At 42.9% G+C, this 23552-nt stretch overlaps 1 protein-coding gene and 1 long non-coding RNA gene across 2 annotated transcripts in view; one reads left to right on the plus strand and one right to left on the minus strand.

Moving 5' to 3' along the window:
- Nucleotides 1–11182, minus strand: part of LOC122235437 — a 31462-nt gene extending 20280 nt beyond the window's left edge. Inside the window, exon 1 of the long non-coding RNA XR_006213515.1 lies at nt 11108–11182. This is a non-coding gene — a long non-coding RNA (uncharacterized LOC122235437). The remainder of the gene's footprint in view (nt 1–11107) is intronic.
- The window catches only part of GRIA3 (glutamate ionotropic receptor AMPA type subunit 3), a 264933-nt gene that overhangs the window by 118469 nt on the left and 122912 nt on the right, over nt 1–23552 (plus strand). Inside the window, exon 5 of the mRNA XM_042974909.1 lies at nt 15074–15261. Within this exon, the coding sequence (XP_042830843.1) occupies nt 15074–15261 (188 nt within the window). The remainder of the gene's footprint in view (nt 1–15073; nt 15262–23552) is intronic.

The raw sequence follows: 23552 nt of genomic DNA on the forward strand, positions 1-23552 counted from the left end.
TGCTGAAAAAAACAATCTTCTCTCCAAGTGGGGCCCGCTAAGCTGGGCAGTTGCCACAGCTTCGAGTTTATGGGAAATATGCCTTTTGCACCATTTAGTTCCTCAGTGGAGAGCAATGTACCCCTTGAGGAGGCCCCAGATGTCATTACTTCATTGATACTGGGCTGGACAGAGCAAGCCCACTTCTCCTCTAAAGCACAAGGTGTATAACTCCTGGAGTTGTCAAAACATAAATTTGCTGGAGAAATTCACTGCCTTGTTTCTTTCCTAAACTAATTCCTGAATCCTTTCCTCTTTAGCATCGCTGCTGATTAGGTTCTTTACTCAAAATAAACCTTGAAGAACATTGTATTTGGTTTAGGGGATGCTCTATTACACTGATATTTGCAGAGCTAAACACTGCAGATGGGAAGATTTCCCTAAGAAGATTCCAGAGCATTGTGATTATGTGGTTTTGATCCAAAATATAAACATGTTTTATGGCCTAAGGGGCTTGTCAAGCAATGTTTTAAAACACACTGGCAAATTTAAGATGGTTTTAAAAGTAGGCTTATTTGAGGATCCCAAATGGTCCCAAACCTATACTCCCCGGTAGCCGCTTGGGAACAGGTCTTGCTGGACTGACCCATTGCTGGCTCTGGTAGGGTCTCCAAGCCAAAGAAATATTCACCATTAACTGTTTTCCTCTTGTCCACTGGCCCTGCCCCCCTATGCCAGTTACTTGCCTCTCCTGGAGGACTTAATAAATACTTTCATCCACATAGGACCCTACAACTCCACCTCTCCTTCAAAATGACACATAGAGACCTAATACACTGGCCACTGGGCTCAAATTTGCAGCCAAGAGGAACTCACTTAGCCATTTTGTTAAGTTCTGTCACTGAGCACTTTGCCTCAGTGAGCACAGAAGCTTTTTGGGCATGGTTGACTAGTCCCTCCTCTAACCCAATCATTATGATGACTAGCTACATGGTTCCTAATTAGATTCATTTTATTCAAATAAATTCCTAGCCAGCGCAGTTTCCCAGCAGTCCATCACTAGAGTCGGCATCTTAACTGTAAGTGATTCAGGGTTCTCCCTCCGTAAGCCTTCCAGATTCTAGCTTGCTGAAGCACTCCTAAATTCGGTCATAGCCGTGTGGTTGTTTGTCATTTGCGACTCATTAGCTCAGTTTGGTATGTCCCCGGCTAAATGAAGCCAAGGCCATGACTTTGATGGTTGCTAGGGACAATTAGCCTCCCTCTAGTCCACAGGTCTATACTTTTTCCTCCATGTTGGCCAGCCAACCTTCTTAGTAATATGTGCCATTTGTGGCACAAGAGGCTGGGCCTAATGGTGGGGCTGGCTTTGTTTGCACCTCCTCACTTCACACCCGCAGCTTGAGTGAACGTGTTCATTTCTAAGTGAAACACTCATTAGGAACAATGAGGGTAAGTGAACAGAAATTTTTATAAAGATGTTTTCTCACTGTCCCTCTTTCAGATTATCTTTCCTTTTCTCTAAGTCCTAGCCTGCATTTGCCTATTAGCAAAATAGAATGATCCTTTTTACTATTATTATTTGAGAGAAAGAGAACACAAGCAGGGGAGAGGGGCAGAAGGAGAGAGAATCTTAAGCAGGCTCCACGCTCAGTGTGGAGTTTGATGTGGGACTTGGTCTTACAAACCCGGGATCATGACCTGAGCCAAAATCAAGAGTTGGATGCTCCACCGAGTGAGCCACCCAGGCGCCCCAGAACAGAATGTTCTTGATCCACTCTCCAAATTCTGTCTGACAGTACCTATTTATATAGTCCTTAAGGGACCCCTCAAAATAGAATATTGAAGAAACTGAGTCCCAGAATGGGAAAGGAACAACCACAAGTTCACCCAGTTTAATGAACCTCTCAAGACTTTCTTAGAAGGAAAATCCTAGATTGCAAGGAAGTAGAGACATGTATAATACCTCCTCTGAAATGTATCCTAGGAGCAAAGAAAAACATTTGAAGATTTTTGAAAATGAGCATGGCTGTTCCACAATCAAAAGAATGAGAACGTTAAAGCCAGTCTTAGCGAACAGCTTGGCTGGAAGGGGAAGGACTGTTGCCACAGCCCAAGCAACTACCAGTAATAACTTCACAATAGCTGGCCATCATGGGAATGTAAAGAAAGGCAAAGACACAGAAAGGATGAATTAATTTGACTTCATGTTTGCTCAGGGCAATGGAAGAACCAAAGATAACGCTCAGATTTGCTAACTAGGAGATTTGACAGAAATAGGGAAGTCCGGAAAAAACCAGCTGCTTTGGAGGCTGGGGGCATCTGAGACAGTGTGAGAAAGAAGGGCCATGATAAAACTCACCCAAGTCTAGTAACTCCAACTCAACTCCAAAGGTGGTGATTAACTGATGAGCGATATGCCATTATCCAGAGAACCCCGGCTGTGTTTCTGTTAAGCATTCACTTACAGTTGATGGCACAGTAAGTAGCCTAGTGGGCCTGAAAAATTCCAGGGTGTCTTCAGGTAGTTATACAACAATGTGTTCTAAAGCCCTCGCTGTCGACTGTTAAAAACTGAGAACAAACTGAGGGTTGATGGGGGGTGGGAGGGAGGGGAGGGTGGGGGATGGGTATTGAGGAGGGCACCTTTTGGGATGAGCACTGGGTGTTGTATGGAAACCAATTTGACAATAGATTTCATATATTGAAATAAAATAAAATAAAATAAAGCCCTTGCTGTCATGGAGAAATACATAAACAACGTATGACTCCATATTCCCTGGACTACTGCATATATTGGAGTAATTTCAGCCACTGATGAAGAGAAAGGACAGTTTGAGCTTAGAAGTCAAACCCGGGTGTCAGTCTCAGCTCCAAAGTTTACTAGCTATGTGCATTTATTTGTAAACACGTACCTCTCCGAGGCCCAATCTCATCTGGTAATTGGGAAGAACTACCTATGCTTAGTGTTGTTGGGACGATTAGATGTAATAATGTATAGAAATGCTTACCACACTGCCCATCCCAAAGTAGGCATTCGGTAAATGTGAATTTATACTCCTATCCCATACTTTACAGGGAAAGTAAAAGCAGTTCAATTTAAAATCTGAGGAATGAGGGTGCCTGAGTGGCTCAGTCGGTTAAGCATCCGACTTTGGCTCAGGTCATGATCTCACGGTTCTTGGGTTCGAGCCCCGCGTCGGGCTCTGTGCTGACAGCTCGGAGCCTGGAGCCTGCTTCGGATTCTGTGTCTTCCTCTCTCGGCCCCTCCCCTACTCACGCTCTGTCTCTGACTCTCAAAAATGAATAAACGTTAAAAAAATTTTAAACATGAAATAAAATCTGAGGAATGAGAGTAAAATATTTATACGTGAAAATATGAAAATATCTATTATTCCAACAATGACTTAAAGGTGGCATTCAACCATAACCCCTGAGAGATAGTCATCACCGTCTGTGGTCTAAGATTCTCAAGCTAATAGTAGATGGGTGTGAGAGCTTAGAACCCTGATTTCCCCTGCCGTCTCAATCAGGTGATCTGTTTGATGAGATATGTGTTGAGCTGAGTTTTAATGAATGAGCAGTTTATATGATGGAAATGGGGCTTTTCTAGGTGTTGAGGGGCAGCCAGAGTAAACCACTAGAGATGGACGAATCTGGAGATGGCTGTGCCTGCATGAGGATGGTGTGATTAGGCAAGGTGAATCAAGCCATGAGTTTCAAAGCCTGTGTAGATTAGAATGGGCCCCAGTACCAAAGGGGAGGGAGACCCAGCTAGATCTGAGGAGGAAGTTATGCTCTAATACACAAACGTACTTGTGGAATTTCTGGCTTCCCCCTGCAAAGGCATTGAAGAAAAGAGGAACAGAGACTTTAAGGAAGCCACAGAAGTCTTGTAGGCAAAGTTACAAGGAATATCCACAATGATTTTCCTGTTGGGTTTTTTTAAATTTATTTACTTACTTTGATAGAGAGAGATAGCATGAGTGGGAACAGAGAGAGAGGGAGAGGAGAGAGAGAGAGAGAGAGAGAGAGAGAGAGAGAGAGAATCCCAAGCAAGCTCCACATAATCAGCATGGAGCCAGATTTGGGGCATGAACTCACAAACCATGAGATCATGACCTGAACCAAAATCAAGAGTCAGATGCTTAATTCAGCCACCTAGGCATCCTTCCTGTTGAATATTAACTTTTACTCAATACCAAAATGAATCTTTATCCAAAAAAAACACAACAGAAACATCACTTCACATTAATATTGAAAGTTAAAACATGAAAAGGGTTGTGGTCATGGTCAAGTTGGGATCCACCACTGGAAAAACCATTTTCTCCCTCTGGACTTCAGTTTCCTATTCGTACAAGGAAGAGATTGGCGCTGTCACTAAATTCTGGCTCTAATATTTGAGAATGCTAAGAGACTTAGGAGAATCCTGGCCATCTCAGACAACCTAACTTCTCTACAGTTCAGGCGAGATTCAGCCACTCTTCCTGGAGCCCAAGGCCTGCACAAGATGAAACATTAGCCTGTAACCCTTCTTCACACTGTTACATCCACTGTCATATCCCCATTGGAAAAACTCAATGGAAAGAAAACAACTAATCAAAACGAGTTGATCTTCGTGATGTTTTTATGTGTGTGTTTCTCTTTTTAGCATGAGAGGGCATGTGAAAATACTTATTTACCTTGTAAGTTTGCACACCTCACTTGCAGTGTGTCCAAAGCAGTTTTTAGACCACAGGATTAAGTCAAAGGGAACTTTTTTCCCTCAAGGGAAAAGCATGCTCGCCGTTGTCCTTAGGACTGTATCTCTAGCCCTTCTGTATCCTCTAGGCGAAAGCTTGCCCGTAATATTACCTTTGACAGCCTTCCAATAGTATCAGGATCAAGAAATCTCTGCACTTGCAGGCAGAATAGGCCTCAGTCCTTTGCAATCACATCCAGACCCCTTTCATCTTTGACATAAATCTGCCTTCATTTTCTACCCCCTTTCCTTATTACTGGTAGCCAGCACCCATACCTGACCCTCAAAGCTCAGAAATGTTAAGAGGTTTGGCTTAGCCTTGCTTTCTCAAAATTAAGAATGCCAAAGAATGTTTCCAGATAAGCACTCTCCTGATAAGAAATCTTTTCTTAATAGAATGCAAGCACATATTTTCTGAGCTTAAGTCCCACCTGGGTCAATCCACCTTACTTCTCCCTAGGCACAGGCCACAATGTAAGCTATAAACTACTGTGTACAAAGGGAAGCCTTTGTGTGTGTATATATATATATATATATATATATATATATATGTTTTATCCATTCATCCACTGATGGACATTTAGGTTGTTTCCATTTCTTGGATATTATAAATAATGATGCAGTGACCATAGGAGTGCATGTATCTTTTTGAATCAGCCTTTTTATTTTTTTTTTTTATTTTTTTTTTCAACGTTTTTTATTTATTTTTGGGACAGAGAGAGACAGAGCATGAACGGGGGAGGGGCAGAGAGAGAGGGAGACACAGAATCGGAAACAGGCTCCAGGCTCCGAGCCATCAGCCCAGAGCCTGACGCGGGGCTCGAACTCACGGACCACAAGATCGTGACCTGGCTGAAGTCGGACACTTAACCGACTGCGCCACCCAGGCGCCCCTATATTTTCTAGATAAATATCCAGAAGTGGAATGACTAGCTCATACGGTATTTCTATTTTTAATTTTTTGAGGAATCTCCATTGGTGGCTGCACCAATTTACATTTCCACCAACAGTGCACAAGGGTTCCTTTACCTCCACATCCACTCCAACACTTATTTCTTGTCTTTTTGATACTAGCCATTCTAACCGGTGCAAGGTGATATCTTATTGAGCCATTCTAAGAGGGTGAGGTTTCAGTTTGCATTTCCCTAACAAGTCGATGCTGAACATCTTTTCATGCGCCTGTTGGCCATTTGTATTTCTTCTTTGAAAAACATGTCTATTCAGATCCTCTGCTCATTTTTTAATTGGGTTGTTTATTTTTGTTGATGGTGAGTTGTCAGGGTTCTTTATATATTTTGGATACGAATCCCTTGTTGGATGTATGATTTGCAAAAATTTTCTATTCAGTAGGGTGCCTTTTCATCTTGATGATGGTTTCTTTCACTGTGTAGAAGCTTTTTGGTTTGATATATTCCCACTTTTTTTTTTTAATTTTTGCTTTTGTTTCTGTATTATTTTTTTTTATATCAGACTTTGTGTGGTTGAGGATCAGAAGGCTTGCCTGTTCTGCTTTCTCCAGACGTTAAGCAAATCTACTCCAGATGGTCTTTCAAATTTCCTCTCAGCTGACAATGCAAACCAAGTTTACTTTTACCCAATACTGACGTATCTATTTGGGCATGCTTTCTCAGCTTATGATGAGAATAGAGCCATGTGATTCGCCAGCAGGGAGACAAAGTTCGGGACACAAAAGAAAGATGGAAAGGCAGAATTACACGCACCACCAGTGTCAGAACCAACTCGAAACTTGACAAGTAGTCGGTCAGTAGTTACCCCCTCGACTGGGATATTTGAGTGTCGGGAATCCTTCAGGCGGCCAAACAATACCTCCTACTTACTATTGTCTACAATTTCTCCATTAGAGTTTGCCCCTTTACGTTCAGTCTTTGATTCTGATTGAAAACACCAATTCTCCGTGGAGGGGGTCACCTTTAAGCTTTAATCTGCCATGGGCAGTCTAGTATGAGTAAAGGGTTTGATTTGGAGTGAGGGAAGATTTAGATGGGGAAAGAAGAAAGGGATATGGAACTGAGACATGGGGAGGAGGGGGACCTTCTGTTCACAGACTCCCAAATTAGCTAAGGTCCCATCCTAATAATGCAGGTGCAAGGAAGAGAAGATTTGCTGAGGGTCAGCTTTTAATTAAAGGGAAACTTAAACAAACACAGTTATGAGGAATGAAGACCTCAGGGAAATCTTAATTCGCTAAGGGTAAATTGGGCCGGGCGTGGGTGAATATTTGTTTTTATCCTGTTCCCTAAAATCCACAGACTGACATCCATATGCAAACACAGAGGGATTCTTGATCTTTCCATCTCGAGCTCCTCATACACAGAAGAGTTTCTGCATTAGCATCTCAAATTTAGGCAATCAATATATTGATTTTGGTGGACACCAAATGTGTTTCAGTCAAATTAAAACAAAAACAAACAACAATAAACAACAAAACGTGGATTCAGATGTACTATAGGAATCTTTCCATGAATTCTTTTTAAAGAAAAGTACATTTGTAATATGAATAATCATACCCTGGAGTGTTGGAGTTGAGCTCATATTTTTGAATATCAGATTTCTTAGATATGACCAAATATAACTCAAAATAACTGAATTGGGCTTATCATCTCTCTCTTTCCTCTGCCTCTATTTTTCTGCTCTCCACTTGTATCTCAGAAACCACCTTCATGTACCATATGTAGCTTCCCCCATTCACTTACTTTGCCACAATATACAAGATAATTTTATCTGAAATTCCATGGAGACCAAAGATGTAAGAAATGAAGAGAGTGGTTCACCTAAGTTTTGGGTTTAAAGCCCAGGTGAGCACAGGAATAAGAGCAGAAGAGAAATTTTCATTTGCCTCCTTTCATCTCACATAATTTTTTAAGTTTATTTATTTATTTTTGAGAGGGGAAAGAGATGAGCGGGGGAGGGACAGAGAGAGAGGGAGAGAGAGAGAATCCCAAGCAGTCTCCTCAGTCAGCACATAGCGCCCAACATGGGGCTTGAACTCACGAAACCGTGAGATCATGACTTGAGCCAAAATCAAGAGTCGGTCGCTTAACTGACTGAGCCACCCAGGCACCCCACATAATTTTTTGATGTACAGGAATATTAATTGCATAAAATGTTAAACTTCTGTTAATTAAAATGTGTCACAGAAAACATTACATGTCAAATAAACTGAATTAAAATATATGTGACATATGTTACAGACACTTATCATTAATATATTAAGACTCTTGTAAATCAATAAGAAAGCCATTGGGGCACCTAGCTGGCTCAGTTGGTAGAGCATGCTACTCTTTATCTCATGGTTGTGGGTTCGAGCCCCACGTTGGGCATGGAGCCTACTTTAAAAAAATAACAAAAAGAAAGAAAAGGAAAGCCATTAATATCACAGTAGGAATCTGAACAAAGGAAATAAATGGGAAATTCTCAAAATAAGGAATAAACATGGACACAAAAAGTTTTAAAAGTCATTAACTTTACTAACAGTCAAAGAAATGCTAAAAAGAAAGAGAATCTTTTTATACCCCTTTATCAAATGGGCACATGTATTATTCAATGCTAACAAAAGTGAAGAGAGACGAGTAATCTCATATTCTGCTGATGGGGACATAAAGTGGTACAACCTTTCTGAATGACAATTTGGCAATATGTATCAGAAGCCTTAAAAATGTCCATAACTGTTTGGCCTGATATTCCTACTTCTAGACATTTATCCTCTGGAAATAAGTAGAGATGCTGTATGAATGCTGTCATCACAGCATTATTCGTAGTAGGGAGTGACAAGAAACCATCGAAATTTTCATACTGGAGAATGTTTAAATACAATTAAATATGTCTAAGGGATGGAATATTATGTAGCCATTAAAGCCATGTTTGAAAACATGGACTAACGTAAGACAATGTTCAAGATATCATGTTAGTTTTTTTAAGTTTATTTATTTATTTATTTTGAGAGGTGGGAGAGAGTATGAGTGGGGGAGGGGCAGAGAGAGAAAATCCCAAGCTGGCCCGCGCTATCAGTGCAGAGCCTGATGCTGGGCTCGATCTCACGAACCAAGAAATCACGACCTGAGCCAAGATCAAGAGTTGGACACTTAACCGACTGAGCCACCCAGCCGCCCTTATAATGTTAGCTTTTTAAAGACAAGTACACAAATAGTACAATCTGTTTTACTAAAAAAAAAAGAGCATGCAGTATGTTTATATAAAATAAAATAGAAAGAAATATCAGATGTTAACAGTGGTTATCCCTGAGGAACAAGAGTCACCCATACTCATATTTTTTTTTTACATTTGTTGTGTCCTCTCAAATGTCCAAAATGAACACATATTAATTTTATACTTAGAAAGAAAAACCCAGATGCTACCCCAGAAGAAGAAAAACATCCGTAAAGTGTTCTGAATACATTAGGGTCTGCTTCCCACATACTCAGTGTTCGCAGATTCCTCATTTACCACAGGAAGATGCGATTCGTAACCCTGGCCTGAGTCTTCCCCTCTTGACCCTGTGCCTTTGGTTGCTTGTTTCTGGATGGTAATATCCCTTCTTGGATCATACTTTTCTCACCCAGAACCTTTCTTCCAGTCATGAAGGACACCTGAGAAAAGAAACCCACTTCCACATTCCTCATTGTGTTGGGTCGCTATTAGAATAGGTCAACGGCTCTCAACCCTGGCTGTATGTGAGAATCACCCAGGGAATTTAAAATAAAATAAAGCCCAGGAACCACTTGTGATTTAATCGGTCCAGGGTGAAGCTTGGACAGCCATTTTGTAAAGCTCCCAAGGTGATTGTAATGTGCGGCCAGAGTGGAGAGCCACAGAGGTAAGAAAAGATGCAGAAAAACAGAGTAACACTTTCCTCAGCTGAATTCAGTTAGGTAACATAGGCAGGATGGACCCGACACCATTCCCCACTGGCCTCTAAGATACCCACCAGCTACCAGCTATTCGTGTGTTAAATGTCACAGTCTGAAGCCCACTGAGCACATCACCACCTTTCAGAGTCATCATGCGAATGACCTCATGGAATGGGCAGCCCCCAAGGTGATGCTCAACAGTCCTTTTCCTTTCCTTCCAAATTTGCTTGTGTGAAGGCCACTGCTAAAATGCAGCTGCGTTAGCTGGAGGGGTAAGAGATTAAGCCACGAGCCGTTCTTACACTGGCGCCTGGAAAAGGACAGAATGCTGAGAGAATGGGACACAGGACAGGCAAGTTTGTCATTCTTCTGTTTTTAGATCAAGTACCAAATTTGTTCAGCGTGGAGCAGTGTTTCATTTCATTTGTATAGTGAACAAAATCCTGACCTTTCCCCCTGTGAAAATGATTTTGACAATTGTAGATTTGAGAGACTCGTGTCTCTGCTCCCCTGTCATGAGATCAATCCAATAGTCTCAGACTGAATTCCTGGGAGCAGATTCTGAGGTGGAGATCAGCATGCTAAAGTTTCTTGGGGTGTGGCTTCACTACCGACACTGGGGGGGGGGGGGGAGAAAAAGGAGGAAGCAGGGTTGAGCAGAAGGAGGAGATGGGTGGTAGTGCAGTCCTAACAAGGCCTCAGCCTACCCTTCAGGGAGCTCTGAAGTTGGTATGGCCCTTGAGCGTTATCCCATTTGGGTTAAAGGGGTTGTGCCTTTATATCCTGTAATGAGCAGTCATTGGATGCAGGCCGCTCTGCGGAGGGAGCAGGACCTGAAGCCGGGAAGCTCTCCTCAGCCAACAACCTTCCCAGAAACTAAAGGAATAGGCCCTTTGGTGCTGAAGGGGGATCTGGGTGGTACAGCACAGCAGCCCCACTAGCCTTTACCACAGTGGCTTCCTTGTTTAGCAAGAATAGCCCAACAACCAGGATTGGGTTGTCATTAGCCGTGGCCCGGTTCTCCATCCACCATCACCTTGCCTCCCCTCTGCTGTCATGCTCCTACATTTTCCTGGTTGAACTCAGATGACAACCCAGCATTCGCCCAGTCACCTATGTGGTCACGCCTAGTCTTTACAAATGAGGAAGAGAAAGAAGGGGGACAGCAACAGTGAGTGGTCTGGAATCGAGAGAATTTGCTGCTCAAACGAAAGTCGCTTTCAGTATTAACAAAGTTGGGCTTGCGAAAGCTCACAGAGTGGAGGACAATTCTAAAGCTGCTAAAACAGCAGGCTTATTTTTACAAAGCCAAGGCTTTGTTAAGCGCCTCACCTCCTACAAGCACCAACGCTTGCTTTTGCTCTGCCTCCAGAGACAGACTTCTCTTTTCTTTCTTTCTTTTTTTTTTTTCTCCCTCAAACTCATAGCTACTCTCTTTGGGCAGCTGCAACAGGGAACAGCCAAACTGTAATAAATTAGGTACAAAAACAAATAAAAGCTTTTTGGGGGGATTACTCACGGACGCGTACGGAACTGAGGTGAGCACCGTCCCCCAGGGCTCTCCGGTACACAGCCACATGCTCGAGCTGACACGGGGAAACTCTGCGACGGTAGAAGATTCTGCAGTGTGACGCCACGGTTCTGACTTCCTCAGAAAACGGGAGCGAGGCTCATAGCCCAGGAGGCCCCGGCCTCCAGCTCATTAAAAAATCAGTGGCTTTCTCTATTTAATTTTTGAGTAGGTAAGACACTCACATGATTCAAAGAACAAAAGTATAAAAAGATCTATAAAATCGGTGTTTATTAAGAGGCCTCTTATTTGTGGCAGTGGACCGCGTGCAGAGCTACACTCGACTGTCATCCGCGTCTTCCAGGAGCTTATGCTCTGAGAGGACAGCGTTGAGTCATATTTTTTAATCTTTATTGTTTTTGTACTTACTGAAAATAATACTGCTTCTTGTGAAACAGTTGAACATTAACACAAACAAGTGGCCGTTCATGTAGAGGTTCTCTGTAATCCTATACCTCAGCGATAACTATTGCCAATTCTTCGCATTTCTTTCTATACGTATACAAATATATGGGTTTTTTAAAAAAACTCTTAATGGTTATATTATTTTTGAGAGAGAGGGAGACAGAGCATGAGCAGGGGAGGAGCAGAGGGAGAGGGAGACACAGAATCCAAAGCAGGTTCCAGGCCCTGAGCCATCAGCACAGAGCCCGACGCGGGGCTCAAACTCGTCGGACGCTCAACCAACTGAGGCACCCAGGCACCCCTGGGTTTTTTTTAATAAAAAAAAGAATTACACTCTAAGTGCTATTTTCAGCTTTTTTCTATATGAAAAAAATATTGCATAAATCTTTTATTATATAGAGATTGGACAGCAGCATAGCAGTCCGGGTATCTGTACTATAATTTATCCAGTTTTATTTGGAATTTTTAAACATCGGTCATACAGTTCTTCCAGTCGGCTTCTTTATTGTTTGTAACTGATTACCCTCGCATTCCGGTCTACTCCTCTCTGGAGAAACGAATGAGAAGTCAGTAAGGGAAGCTTCATGGGGGAAGAGAATCATTCACAAAGGTCTATAGGTAGGGGCAAATGAGACATACAGGTCTATTTGCCTTGAGCAGGTAACAATGAGAATACTGACTAAAGGTGCAAAACCATCTTCCAGATTTGAGTGAATGTGAACATAGGGGAGGAGTACAGACTGGTATGAGGTGAGGGATTAAAGAAAGGGAGATCAAAGCAGGTCGCAGTGGAGTGAATGTTGAGGCCTGGATGCTGAGTCATTACGTAGCAGTCATTATGGAGAGAAGCGACATGCTTTAGTTGAATCCCAGCTTGATATCAATGAACGATATAATGTGGCTATTTACAAATATTAGCCATCCTAGGCCGCTAAAATAGCAGCCCATATCCGAGCGGCCAATAATCCCATTGTCATCCACACTGGTCAGATCACATCTGATTTAACAGGATCAATAAAATATTGACAAATATCCATAAAAGAGAGAGACGCAACAGGAAGGGAACCTATCATCATGTCATAAAAGTAAATGCTGTCGGATTGGGACATCTTCAGCCTGAAGAAAAGAAAAGTAAGGGGAGATGTGTTCATTGTCTTTAATAAATGTGGACCGTCACATGGAAAAGGGACTAAACCTATCTGTGTCACCCCAAGTGGCCGAATAGGATCAGCCAATAGAAATTTTAAGAATGTAGATTTTGACTCAATACACAGAAATTCCTTGTCTTTTGCTAAAGGGTCTTTGAAAAAGTTTAAACATATCAGAGACTCCCTGATGTAATTTCCTTTCCATTATTAATTATTTAGCCAATACTTTCTTCGTAAATCGTACAGAAGTAAAATTCAACCTAGTCCTTGCCAAATTTCATAAATTCTTAATTAGTAGGATTCAAAATAATGAGACCTGATTGTACAGTGCTTAAGAAAGATTTTCAAATACTTTCATCTCCTTCTTCCTGTTTATTTCTTAATCCCATGCCTTGGCCCGCCATGTGCCCTCAACTCCCACTGAAGCGGAGAGCACACAGAAAACCCACACGAAAATGTAAATCTGAGAAATAAATATGCGTGGTTGGTTTAAAAAGAGTAAGAATTAACATTTAAAGCAATGGTAATTTACTCTGATCTGTAATTTTGAGCTCCTGTGCTGAAATTGCTCATTTGGAAATTACCAAGTGCTTGGGTCTCATTTGTGATCTTCTTCCTGCATACACCCAGCACACAAAGGAGTCATAATGACCGGCTGAGTCACTGCTGCCATCTCCCTGAAGCGTGCTCTCCAAATGTCAATACCATTTTCTCTGGTGCAGTGACGAAGATTCCCAACCGTAGCTTGCTTACACTATCGGACAAGCCCTGGAATGTGTTCAAAGGGCACCGAGATCTTCCGTTCTCTACTGCTCCAGTGGCCAAATTGCCATGCCATAGATCGTTCTGGCTTTGCAAACCATTCCCATTACCCATTTCTGTTAGTTATTACCTAAATAGAAATGGAAAACAATTTAAATTTATGGGAATAAGGGAGCTGCTTTTGACCGTATCCAAGTAAAATGATGTCTGTACTTGACGAAATTACACTCAGATTATGAATTCCTCCCAGAAGCAAAAATAAAGTCATGATATCGTGTTAGAGATGTCGGTTCTCTAAAAGACCAGAACATGGAAAACCCTGTGCTGTTCTGTGGCTCCCACTTTAAGATACACCGCTCCTCCCAACTTCTCAAACGCTACCTCCTACAGGGTTACCCAGAACTTAGCATCACATCTTTTCCGTCTTTCCCATTCAGCCTAGATCCAGGGTGTTAGTAGTAATAGCTGTCAGATGTAAATTAACTAAAAAGGAACCAAGAATCCCTGGCAAATTTCATTAAGAAAGGGGAAGAACTCAGGAAGACTTAACATGATTGAACTTTTTCATAAAACTGTGATCAAAGGACCAGTATGATATCTTTGTTATAGACTGTCTTTGTCAGGTTTTCTTAGAGTTATTTTACTCGAGAGACATAATTTATCTTGTTGGATAGTGATATCCATGTAGGAATCAGCCATATTATAATAAGGTTCTATCTCTACCGAAGCTATTTCTTTTTTTGTAAGTTTATTTGTTTATTTTCGAGAGAGAGAAAAAGAGAGAGAGAACATGAGCAGGGGAGGGGCAGAGAGCGAATCCCAAGCAGGCCCTGTGCTATCAGGTCAGAACCCAATGCAGGGCTCATTAACACAAACCGTGAGATCATGACCTGAGCCAAAATCAAGAGTTGGATGCTTAACCGACTGAGCCCCCAGGCACCCCCCTACTGAAGCTATTTCTCATTCCAAAGAATGTTTAGTGGAAGATGAAAGACATGAGCTGCAACAGGAAACACTGAGGCCAGAAACAAGGAAAAAGCTTTGGCATTCAAGCCACAGATAGTGTGATCATGCACGTCAATAAAAACAGTTAGGTACTATAATTCAGCTGTGACTGCTCAAGTCTGGCCTTGATAAACGCCCAGCCTGGTGCCCACAAGTTGTAGAATCTTCTTTTTTTTTTTTAATTTTTTAATGTTTATTTATTTTTGAGAGAGAAAGAGAGACAGAGTGCAAGTGGGGGAGGGGCAGAGAGAGAGGCAGACACAGAATCCAAAGCAGGCTCCAGGCTCTGAGCGGTCAGCACAGAGCCCGACCTGGGGCTCAAACTCACGAGCTGTGAGATCATGACCTGAGCTGACCGCGGACGCTTAACCGACTGAGCCACCCAGGCGCCCCTAGATTCTTCTTTTAAAGCAGGATAGACATGCCGACTGTGTGGATGGGTAAAGCTGGGATTATGAGTAAGCCTGCTTTCCACAGTGGATATGATTCAAAGGGACCCAATGGACTGTAATAGAAACTCAGTAGAACCTTTAATACCTACAGGAAGATTTTTAAAAAAGAAAAACATCATCGTAACTGTTCTTCCTTCTTTCAGGATTTTCCATTCTCCAAGCGATCATGGAAGCAGCCGTGCAAAACAACTGGCAAGTGACAGCAAGGTCTGTGGGAAACATAAAGGACGTCCAAGAATTCAGGCGCATCATTGAAGAAATGGACAGGAGGCAGGAAAAGCGATACTTGATTGACTGTGAAGTCGAAAGGATTAACACAATTTTGGAACAGGTACGTTGGAGATTTATTCCACCCCCAGCCGACATGTTAAATCATCAACCTCAGGCAGTTCCCGTCTCTGCTAATAAATTAAGTAGCCAACGGACTAGATTTGCCAACAGTTTTTGATAGTCTCTCTAATCTCTTTTTTTCCTCCCCAGTGGCTGCAGGGGGAAAAAAAGAAAAGAAAAGCAAATCTAAGCTGTTGAAAATTGCATACCATGATTAATCTGGAAGTCTCTGCAATTTAATGCTACCTATCAGATAAACACACCCTTCTACACCTCTGTTTCATGGACAGCTGACTGCTTCAAAGTAATCCCCTTCTTTTTCCATGCCTTCCTCCCTGCAGGGGACGGACAAGGGATTAGGCAGGGCAGAAGGGTAGGGTTTTGTTTCAGGGGCCTAGTTGCAGATTGTCAAGACAGCATTCCCTGGGTTCGAATTTGTGGATATTTTTTGCAGAATATCCCTCTGGTTCCAGAGAGAGGCAGAGAGAATGTGTAGACCGTTGTGGAAGTAGGACGGCATGTGAGGGGGGGGAAAGTGTTTATGGTTTTTAAAATGTGAACGAGTTGAAAAAGACTTAGACTGAGGGGAAAATACCACTCAGTGGGCCAAAATGCATACGTGACAAAGCGACAAAGCTCGGGTATTTGAACTTAAGACTAAAAAATATTAGAAGAAATGTTTCACCGTAAGCCAGATGGATACCCTGTTTGGAGTAAAGAGTCCAAGTGAAACGTGATGTAAGTGTATTATTTTCCTCGGAAGTCTCAATTTTCCAGTTAATAACAAAGTGCCTATGTTGCCATAAACAAAACTGTAGGGGAAACATTTCCATTCTAATTCGATCCCAGCGTACCTGGGGGCCAAAATAGCTTCGGAGATTGAAATTAGAGTGAGCAGCCATCGCCTGGGAAAGCAGTTTTATAGCAAATTAAATATTAACAATTTGTCAGATATGCCCCCATAAGAAGAGAATGCAAAAAAAAAAAATAGGGAAGGGAAGAGGAGGGGAAAGAAGGAGGGAGAAAGGGAGGGAGAGAGGGAGAAAGAAAGAGAGGAAGGAAGAGAGAAATCGCTGACCCTGCATCGTAGAGATACAAAGCCACAAAGCTGTCCCCTTCCTAAGAACGGCATCACCTCTAGTGAATCACAGCTCACAGGAAATCTAGAGCATAGCCTGGCTAAATCAGATTTCCCAACTAACATTCTCTTGAGCTACCCAAATGATCCACCCCTCCCTTCAAAAAAAAAAAAAAAGCCTTTGATTTTCTTAGATCTTGAAAGCAAAGAATCAGGTCAGTGATGTTGGTGTATGCACTACACGCCCTCTAAAATTTATACCAAAATAGCCTTTTAGTGGGTGACCTACTTAATAGCCTAAAGCACAGGAACATCCCCCTGGTTGTACTTTGTTTTCCTTCTGTTGTATTAGGAACTTTGGCTTCTTGAATATCTTGCATTCCATGAAGTCTTCTGGGTTTTACAGAATCTTACCCTGGAGTCTGGGATTCTTCGGCACGATGCCATAGAAAACTCAGTGGGTGAACTCCGAATTTTATGTAGCTCTGGGGATCTTGGGCAATTAAAATACCAATGCCTCAGTTTTCTCATCTCCATAATGGGGACAATAAAATTTGCTCTACCTCACATGGTTGGTATAATTGCTTCAAAAGACATACACTGCCGTAGAAAATAATAGTCGTTAGTACTGCAAACTACACCAACATTATTGAAAAACCCCATTCTCTCTTTTCATGCATCACTTTCTATCTTCCTTTCCTCGGTCTGCACATCCACAGTATCCCTCAAAATGCTTCCTGTACAATTTTTTAGGGAACATTGTTCAAAGAAACGTTTTGGCAGTAGCCAGGTAAGGCTAAAGAGCTCCTTTCACTTATTTTCCCCCCCTCTTTCAAAGACTCGTTATAGAACCGTCAACTCATGATTGTTTTCCTGCCATTTAAGGGATTTCTATGAGGCCCTAAGTACTATGAGGTAGGGGCCATGTTTGTCTTGTTCACAGTCGTGTCTCCAGTGTCCGGTAGAGTACCCGGCATACAGTGCTGGACGGATAGGTGGATGGACGGATGGACGGATGAATGCATGAATATCGCACAAGCACATTTAAGTCACTTCTGTTGTGATTTTGCTATGCTTCCACGAAGAGGCAAAACGAGTGCCGGCAGCCACATGATAAGATTATCAGAGCACACGTTTCTGCAAAGGTTTAAGATGGTGGCTCTCGGCTCAAGCCTCTTTCTGATGATATCATGAATTTGCCATAATTTATTTTTTATGTGAAGATAGATTTCGCATTGAGCAAATTATTTACATTAAGCAACGAATGCAACATGATATTTCTTTAGAGGAAACATTGTAAAAATGAATTAAATGCTAAAATAGAGAGATGTCGCTTTTCTCATTGGTTTCTAACCATTCTTTCGACAAACTTCTCATAATTCACATATACAGATCCTGGCTAGATGATAGCATTTATAATTCACTTCGTATTAAGTTCTTAGAAAAGATGCCCCTATCCCCCAAAGGTGTCTTCAACTTTGAGGTTATTCTCATAAAAGGAAACTTTTTTCATCTGTATTTATTTATTTTCAGAGAGAGAGAGAGAGAGAGAGAGAGAGAGGGAGAGAGTACAGAAGCAGGGGCAGAGCAAAGAGAGAGGGCGAGAATCCCAAGCAGGCTCCACGCTGTCAGCACAGAGCCCGACACGGGGCTCAGTCTCATGACCATGAGATCATGACCTGAGCCGAAAGCAAGAGTCGGACGCTTAACCGACTGAGCCACCCAGGTGTCCCTCATGAAAGGAAACTTCTATATCTCCCATAAAATGATACTTCATGCCACTATGTGTGGTCGAAGAGCCCGTTACATCACTGTAACACTATTCCCTACAGATTTGATTTGGGCATAAACTTCATATTATACTCTATATCCCATGGGTGTGACTGGAAAATCCTCAATATGGTACAACTTTCAAATATAAACAGGTCTTCAACACACTGTTATATAGCATAACCTCCCCATTTCATGATATAGGTTCTAATTTTCCCTGTGAATGTTCACTTACAGGGTGAATAAAAATTCTTGTAACATTTCTTTCCAAAGCTCTTTTTTGAACTCTTTCAAACTTTCAGACTGCAGCAGCAAAAAAAAAAAAAAAAAAAAAAGACTCAATTAGGTACTAATCTGTCTTTAATATCTCTCCTGAACAGTTGAACTATAAGGAAGGTATTCCAAATTTATTGCTCTAAGAATTCACATAGAACAAGAGCTAGAAACAAATGAAGCCATGAAAGATTGTCAGGGTTCATAGAGAATATTTAGAAACTGTAGATTGTGAATCTAAACAGGGAGATTTCGGTGTACTAGGATAAATCAACCACTGATCTGACCTGACATGGCATTCCCAAAACCGGATTGTGTTCATCAGGCCCTCCCCATGGGTGGACAGCTGTCTTAATGCAATGACCAGTCTGAACACTCACTTTTGAAAAGGTTGCCTCTCTGGGGTGCCTGGGTGGCTCAGGCAGTTAAGCATCCAACTTTGGCTCGGGTCATGATCTCACAGTCCGTGGGTTTGAGCCCCGCGGGGGGCTCTGTGCTGACGGCTCAGAGCCTGGAGCCTGCTTCGGATTCTGTGTCTCCCTCTCTCTGCCCCTCCCTCACTCACACACTGTCTCTGTTTCTCTCAAATATAAATAAAAACATTAAATTAAAAAAAAAAAAAACAAGAAAAGGTTGTCTCTCATGGACTTACTTATCCATGATGGAGTAGATCCTTCTTCCCAGTAGCATATACCTGTGGACTGCTTTTGAAAGTCAGGTTCCATAAACCGATACGGCTCTGTTGGACATCTAATGTTTATTTGGAGAGGCAGCATAGCAGAGAGTTTCAGAACATGGACTCTGGAGCCAATCTGCATGGCTTCTGTCACTGACTAGCTGTGTGACCTGAGGCAAGTTACTCAACTCTCTGTGCCTCCATTTCCTGTTGTAAAATGGGAATGATAAGTGTACCTTAATGACTTAATATATGCAAAGCATTTAGAAAAGTGTCTGACACATAGTGTTTGTATAGTGCTTTGATACTAAATGATGTGTTTTCACATACATTATCTTCTTTGAGCCTCGCTACGGGAGGTAGGCAGGGCAGTTGCATCCATCCCAAATTTACAGATGATAAATTGATGCTTAGAGACATTACGATGATTTACCCAAATGTGGCACTCCGCTCAATCCTAGTAAGTGGCCAAACAAGGACAAACTGAGGTCTTCTGACCCCTAGTCCAGTGCTCTTATCCCTACACTGAACCACCTCCCTCAATTTCTAAGGCAATTTGTTAAATATTTAGCCGAAGCCAAACCCTAGATTAGGCTTACTCCTCAGGTTACATCTTAAAACACTTGCAAAGCAACTGGAGAAGATCCAGAGAACGGCAGCAAAAAATGATTAAGGCGTTAGGAAATAGCCCCTACGAGGAAAGGCTAAATGGAGCTGGGGTTGTTTAGCCTGGTGAAAGAGAACCAAGAGGCAGTTTAATCACCATCCCCAAGTAGAAAGAGTTCACATAAAGTGGGCACTGACCAACCGTTCTGCCTGCCTGAGGTACCAGCACAAATGAGCTTCACCAGGACCAGAGAGAGAGTCGGCATTCAAGGGCTCCGTACAAGGAGAGAGGAAATTGGAAGCACGTAAAATCTCACCAGTGGAGGCTATAGGAAGGTGAGGCCATTCTGAAGTAGCGAAAAGTCAAATCTAGAATAGTTTTAAGATTGTTTTCGAGAATGGACAAGTGTTCCGAGTCCATCCTGGCTGTGGACAAGTAAATATCCTGATAGATTCGGTTTAATGAATAGGTAAGGATATTGCCTAAGTTGCCCATCCATTGGATGGCTAAAAGCTTGTCTCTTTAAAGACATTTAAACACCCCCTGCCCTTTGGTCTTTAGCACGTTCTTATTTTCTCCATCGATAATTCAAAGGTAAATCTCAGCATAGCCCCGCTCGAATGATGGCAGATGCAAACTTAGCAGGGCCCAAACCAATATGCGGCAACGTGCTACTCCCGGGAAAAAGTGCAGAATATACAATATCCCCTGGAAATATTTCAGGCTAAAATCACCTCATCGTGGATGATGTGAAGGCACCACTTCCTGAGGACAGAATCCTGAAGCAGGTCAAACCTTTGCGTTCCTTTCAGTCGAGAACTCTGACTGTCACTTCAAAGACAGTCATTGTAAGAAATGAAACATCCAAGAGAGTCAGTCAGGTCTCTAAAGGTAACAGTTTAAGCAAGATACACAGTATCAGGGGCCCTTCTAAAGTATGAGGCTATACCGCAAAGGAGACGGTGCTCACTCCAAAGTGTGTAGAGCGATCGGGGTCATTAGAGCACTGTGGCAAATGGCTAGGCCGAGGTCGAGTGAATTACAAATGTTATACAGCCTCAGGCCTGCTCCTTGCCTCACCCTCCTCTCAGCACACAGTGGTACCCTCCAGTTCTTCCCCCGGGTTTTCTCCTTGCTTTGCCCCAGCCCTTCCTTTCAATGTTCCTCGTAGACCATTTCGCTGACTTACCAGCCCCTAAGACAGCTGGGTCCGCATCCCTTCTTGGAGTGTTTTGTTTGTCATACAGGTGAATAAACACCGGCCTGGGAATCGGATAGATGTGCCTTCAAATCCTAGCTCTGTTACTTCTCTTTTGCATGACTTCGAAGAAAGTGGACTTCCTTTCTTTGAGGCTCAACTTTCCCACCTTGACAGACGGTTCCACTCCCTCCCTTTCATGTAATCCTCCTGTGTTGTGCAGATGAAATAAGATACGTGTCTTCTGGATTTTCCGAGATATCAGTCCAACCTAAGGTCTTCACACGAGAACAGAGTTTAAGACTTCAGCTAGCCTCAGGCCTCACTGGTGTGAGTTTAGCCTGTTACACGACCTATTTTTTTCTCCAGTGTGACATTGGGTAACACGTAGTGATTGACAAGCGCGAGGACTATTTGAGAATTAACCAGCATCACTTTTTCGGCATCACTTAAAATAGTTAAAGGTATTGAAACCTTGAGCTACATGGGACAACCGGGCACTTTAAATAGCAAATAGGTATTGAGTGCTTACAGTGTTCCAGATACCGTGTGAATCAATGTGTGTGGGTATGTGTGTTTATATGTTTCTCCTGAGTTAATCCCCATATTAGCCCTAGCAGGTAGGTGGGAACATTACCTCCATTTTACAGATGTGGAAACCAAACATAGAGGTCGTACAGCTAATAACTGGGGGAGCCAGAATGTGAACCCAGGGAGTCTGACTCCAAATGCTGTTAATCACTGCACTAATCAGCCTTGGGTCTGACTGAAGTTTTCAATCAGAGTAGATTCCACCGGAGGTTATAAGAGATAAGCATCCCGCTGGGGCCTGGAGCAGCTTTGTTTACAACAAATATTGTTAAACAACAAGCATTCCGCAGACCTTTTCTCCACTTGACGAGGATCCATATTCCATTAACACACAGAATTGAAAATATGCCCCTTCAACCTACCTTTGGTGAAAAGCTCATTTATGATGAACAAGTTCATTTACTTACGGTGCCAAAACAATCTAACTACGCAATGGGCCCCACAAGAGCAGGAATACGTTGTGAGAGGTACTTTATCAGACTGATATACAAGTACAACTAGCATTCCCATCTGTGTGCATTTCTTCTCAGGTAAAGAACCACAGTCTCCATTATATTACCCAGAACTGCCCTAGATGTGGCCCATTTCCCCCCTTCTCTTGCTAGGGAATAACCTGAATGTAACTGGAAAAGTCTGGAAGGTGCACGTCCTCTTCCCTTCATTAACCCCCAGAAAACCAAGCATAAGATAGAACTGTTCTGGGAAATCATGAATGCCCATAGGAGAAGTGTTTGGGGTGGGTGCAGAGCTTTTCTGGGCCACTGGATTTGAGCAGCGGTGCTCCTAGGAGCATGGTCCTCACTCCCACTCAACATCACCCTTAAACCCAGGTGAGAGGAGCCACGGCCTGGAGCTCCGTGCTTTAGAGGGACCCCTCGTACCGCCAACACTAACACACAGACACTTTTCTCCCCCTCTTTGGTCTTGAGACGTTTTGAAAGGTTACTAGCTGGCTGGGCATCAGGGGGAACAGGGAGAGGGACACATAAGCCAAACCGGGCTCCCCAGATAAAGCACATGGGGTTAAGGGGGGGTGGCTGAAGGGCAGGGCAGTGAAGGGAAAAATGGCAACTTATGCCATAGGAAATAGGAGAAAAGTGGCTAATCTTGTTCCATATTGGCCTCCCCAAATCGGCCTGAATGCAGGATCTTGGCAGATAAGTTTCTCCAGGTAACTGCCCCCTCCCTCTGCACTTGAGTGATGGAGCTTTGGAAGACACAGTGTAGAAGTGCTTGGCCAACTCCGGTCAGAAAAGTGACCCTTGGGGCTGAGAACTTACTGTCCCCGGCTTCTTGAAGAACTGGGCAGGTCCACCCCATCCCGGCTTCAGGTGGGTCCAGTCTCCAGGCAAGAGTTCTCAGCTTCCCTCCCACCCTGACCGGCCCCAGCAGCGTATCTGGATCTCACAGGGAGTAGGGCTGGCCTGAGAAAGCCTGACCCCTTGAGCGCCCTCATCTACTTCAAGAGAGTGGCCTGCAGAGCTTTGGGCGTGTGAAAGGATGTCAATCTAAAACGGAAAGAGAGGATGTGAAATAGAGAAATCTCACCCATGCGCCTTCAGGAAAATGAAACAAGAACTGAAAGACAAATTTCCCATAAGTGCCTGACTCTGTAGAAAACCAGAATATCCGGCAAGAACCTCTCTATGTCCTCAAGCCGATAAACGTCTTGCTCGGGCCCTGACTGGACCTCCCCTGCTCTTTGCACACTTTGCCCATAAACACAGCTCACCCCACACTCCAAACAGACCCCCTGGAGCGCACTACAGATTGTGTTTCCTGGAACAGCAATCCCTCTGCAGTTGCTAAACAAATTCCATTTCTGGTCATTTGAGCTTACTTCAGTCTACCTCTTTATTTGGATTAACAGGTAGATACACAAGCCAGGCCAAGGCATGCCTTGTTTGGGGACTTTTTAACATTTGAATATATGGACCGTGGCCCTCCGTTTGTATTCTTGCCATGGTTCCAAAAACGTTAAGGGTGAGCCCGCTTCTATTCACCTGTATCTCTCATAGCCTAAAAATATAAATGCCCCTGTCAACGTGTCCAGGTTATTGCTGAAGAGTAGGGTTTCCTGAACACTCTAGTCTCATTCT

The sequence above is a fragment of the Panthera tigris genome, chromosome X (genome assembly GCF_018350195.1).
Source record: "Panthera tigris isolate Pti1 chromosome X, P.tigris_Pti1_mat1.1, whole genome shotgun sequence".
Lineage (NCBI taxonomy): Eukaryota > Metazoa > Chordata > Mammalia > Carnivora > Felidae > Panthera > Panthera tigris.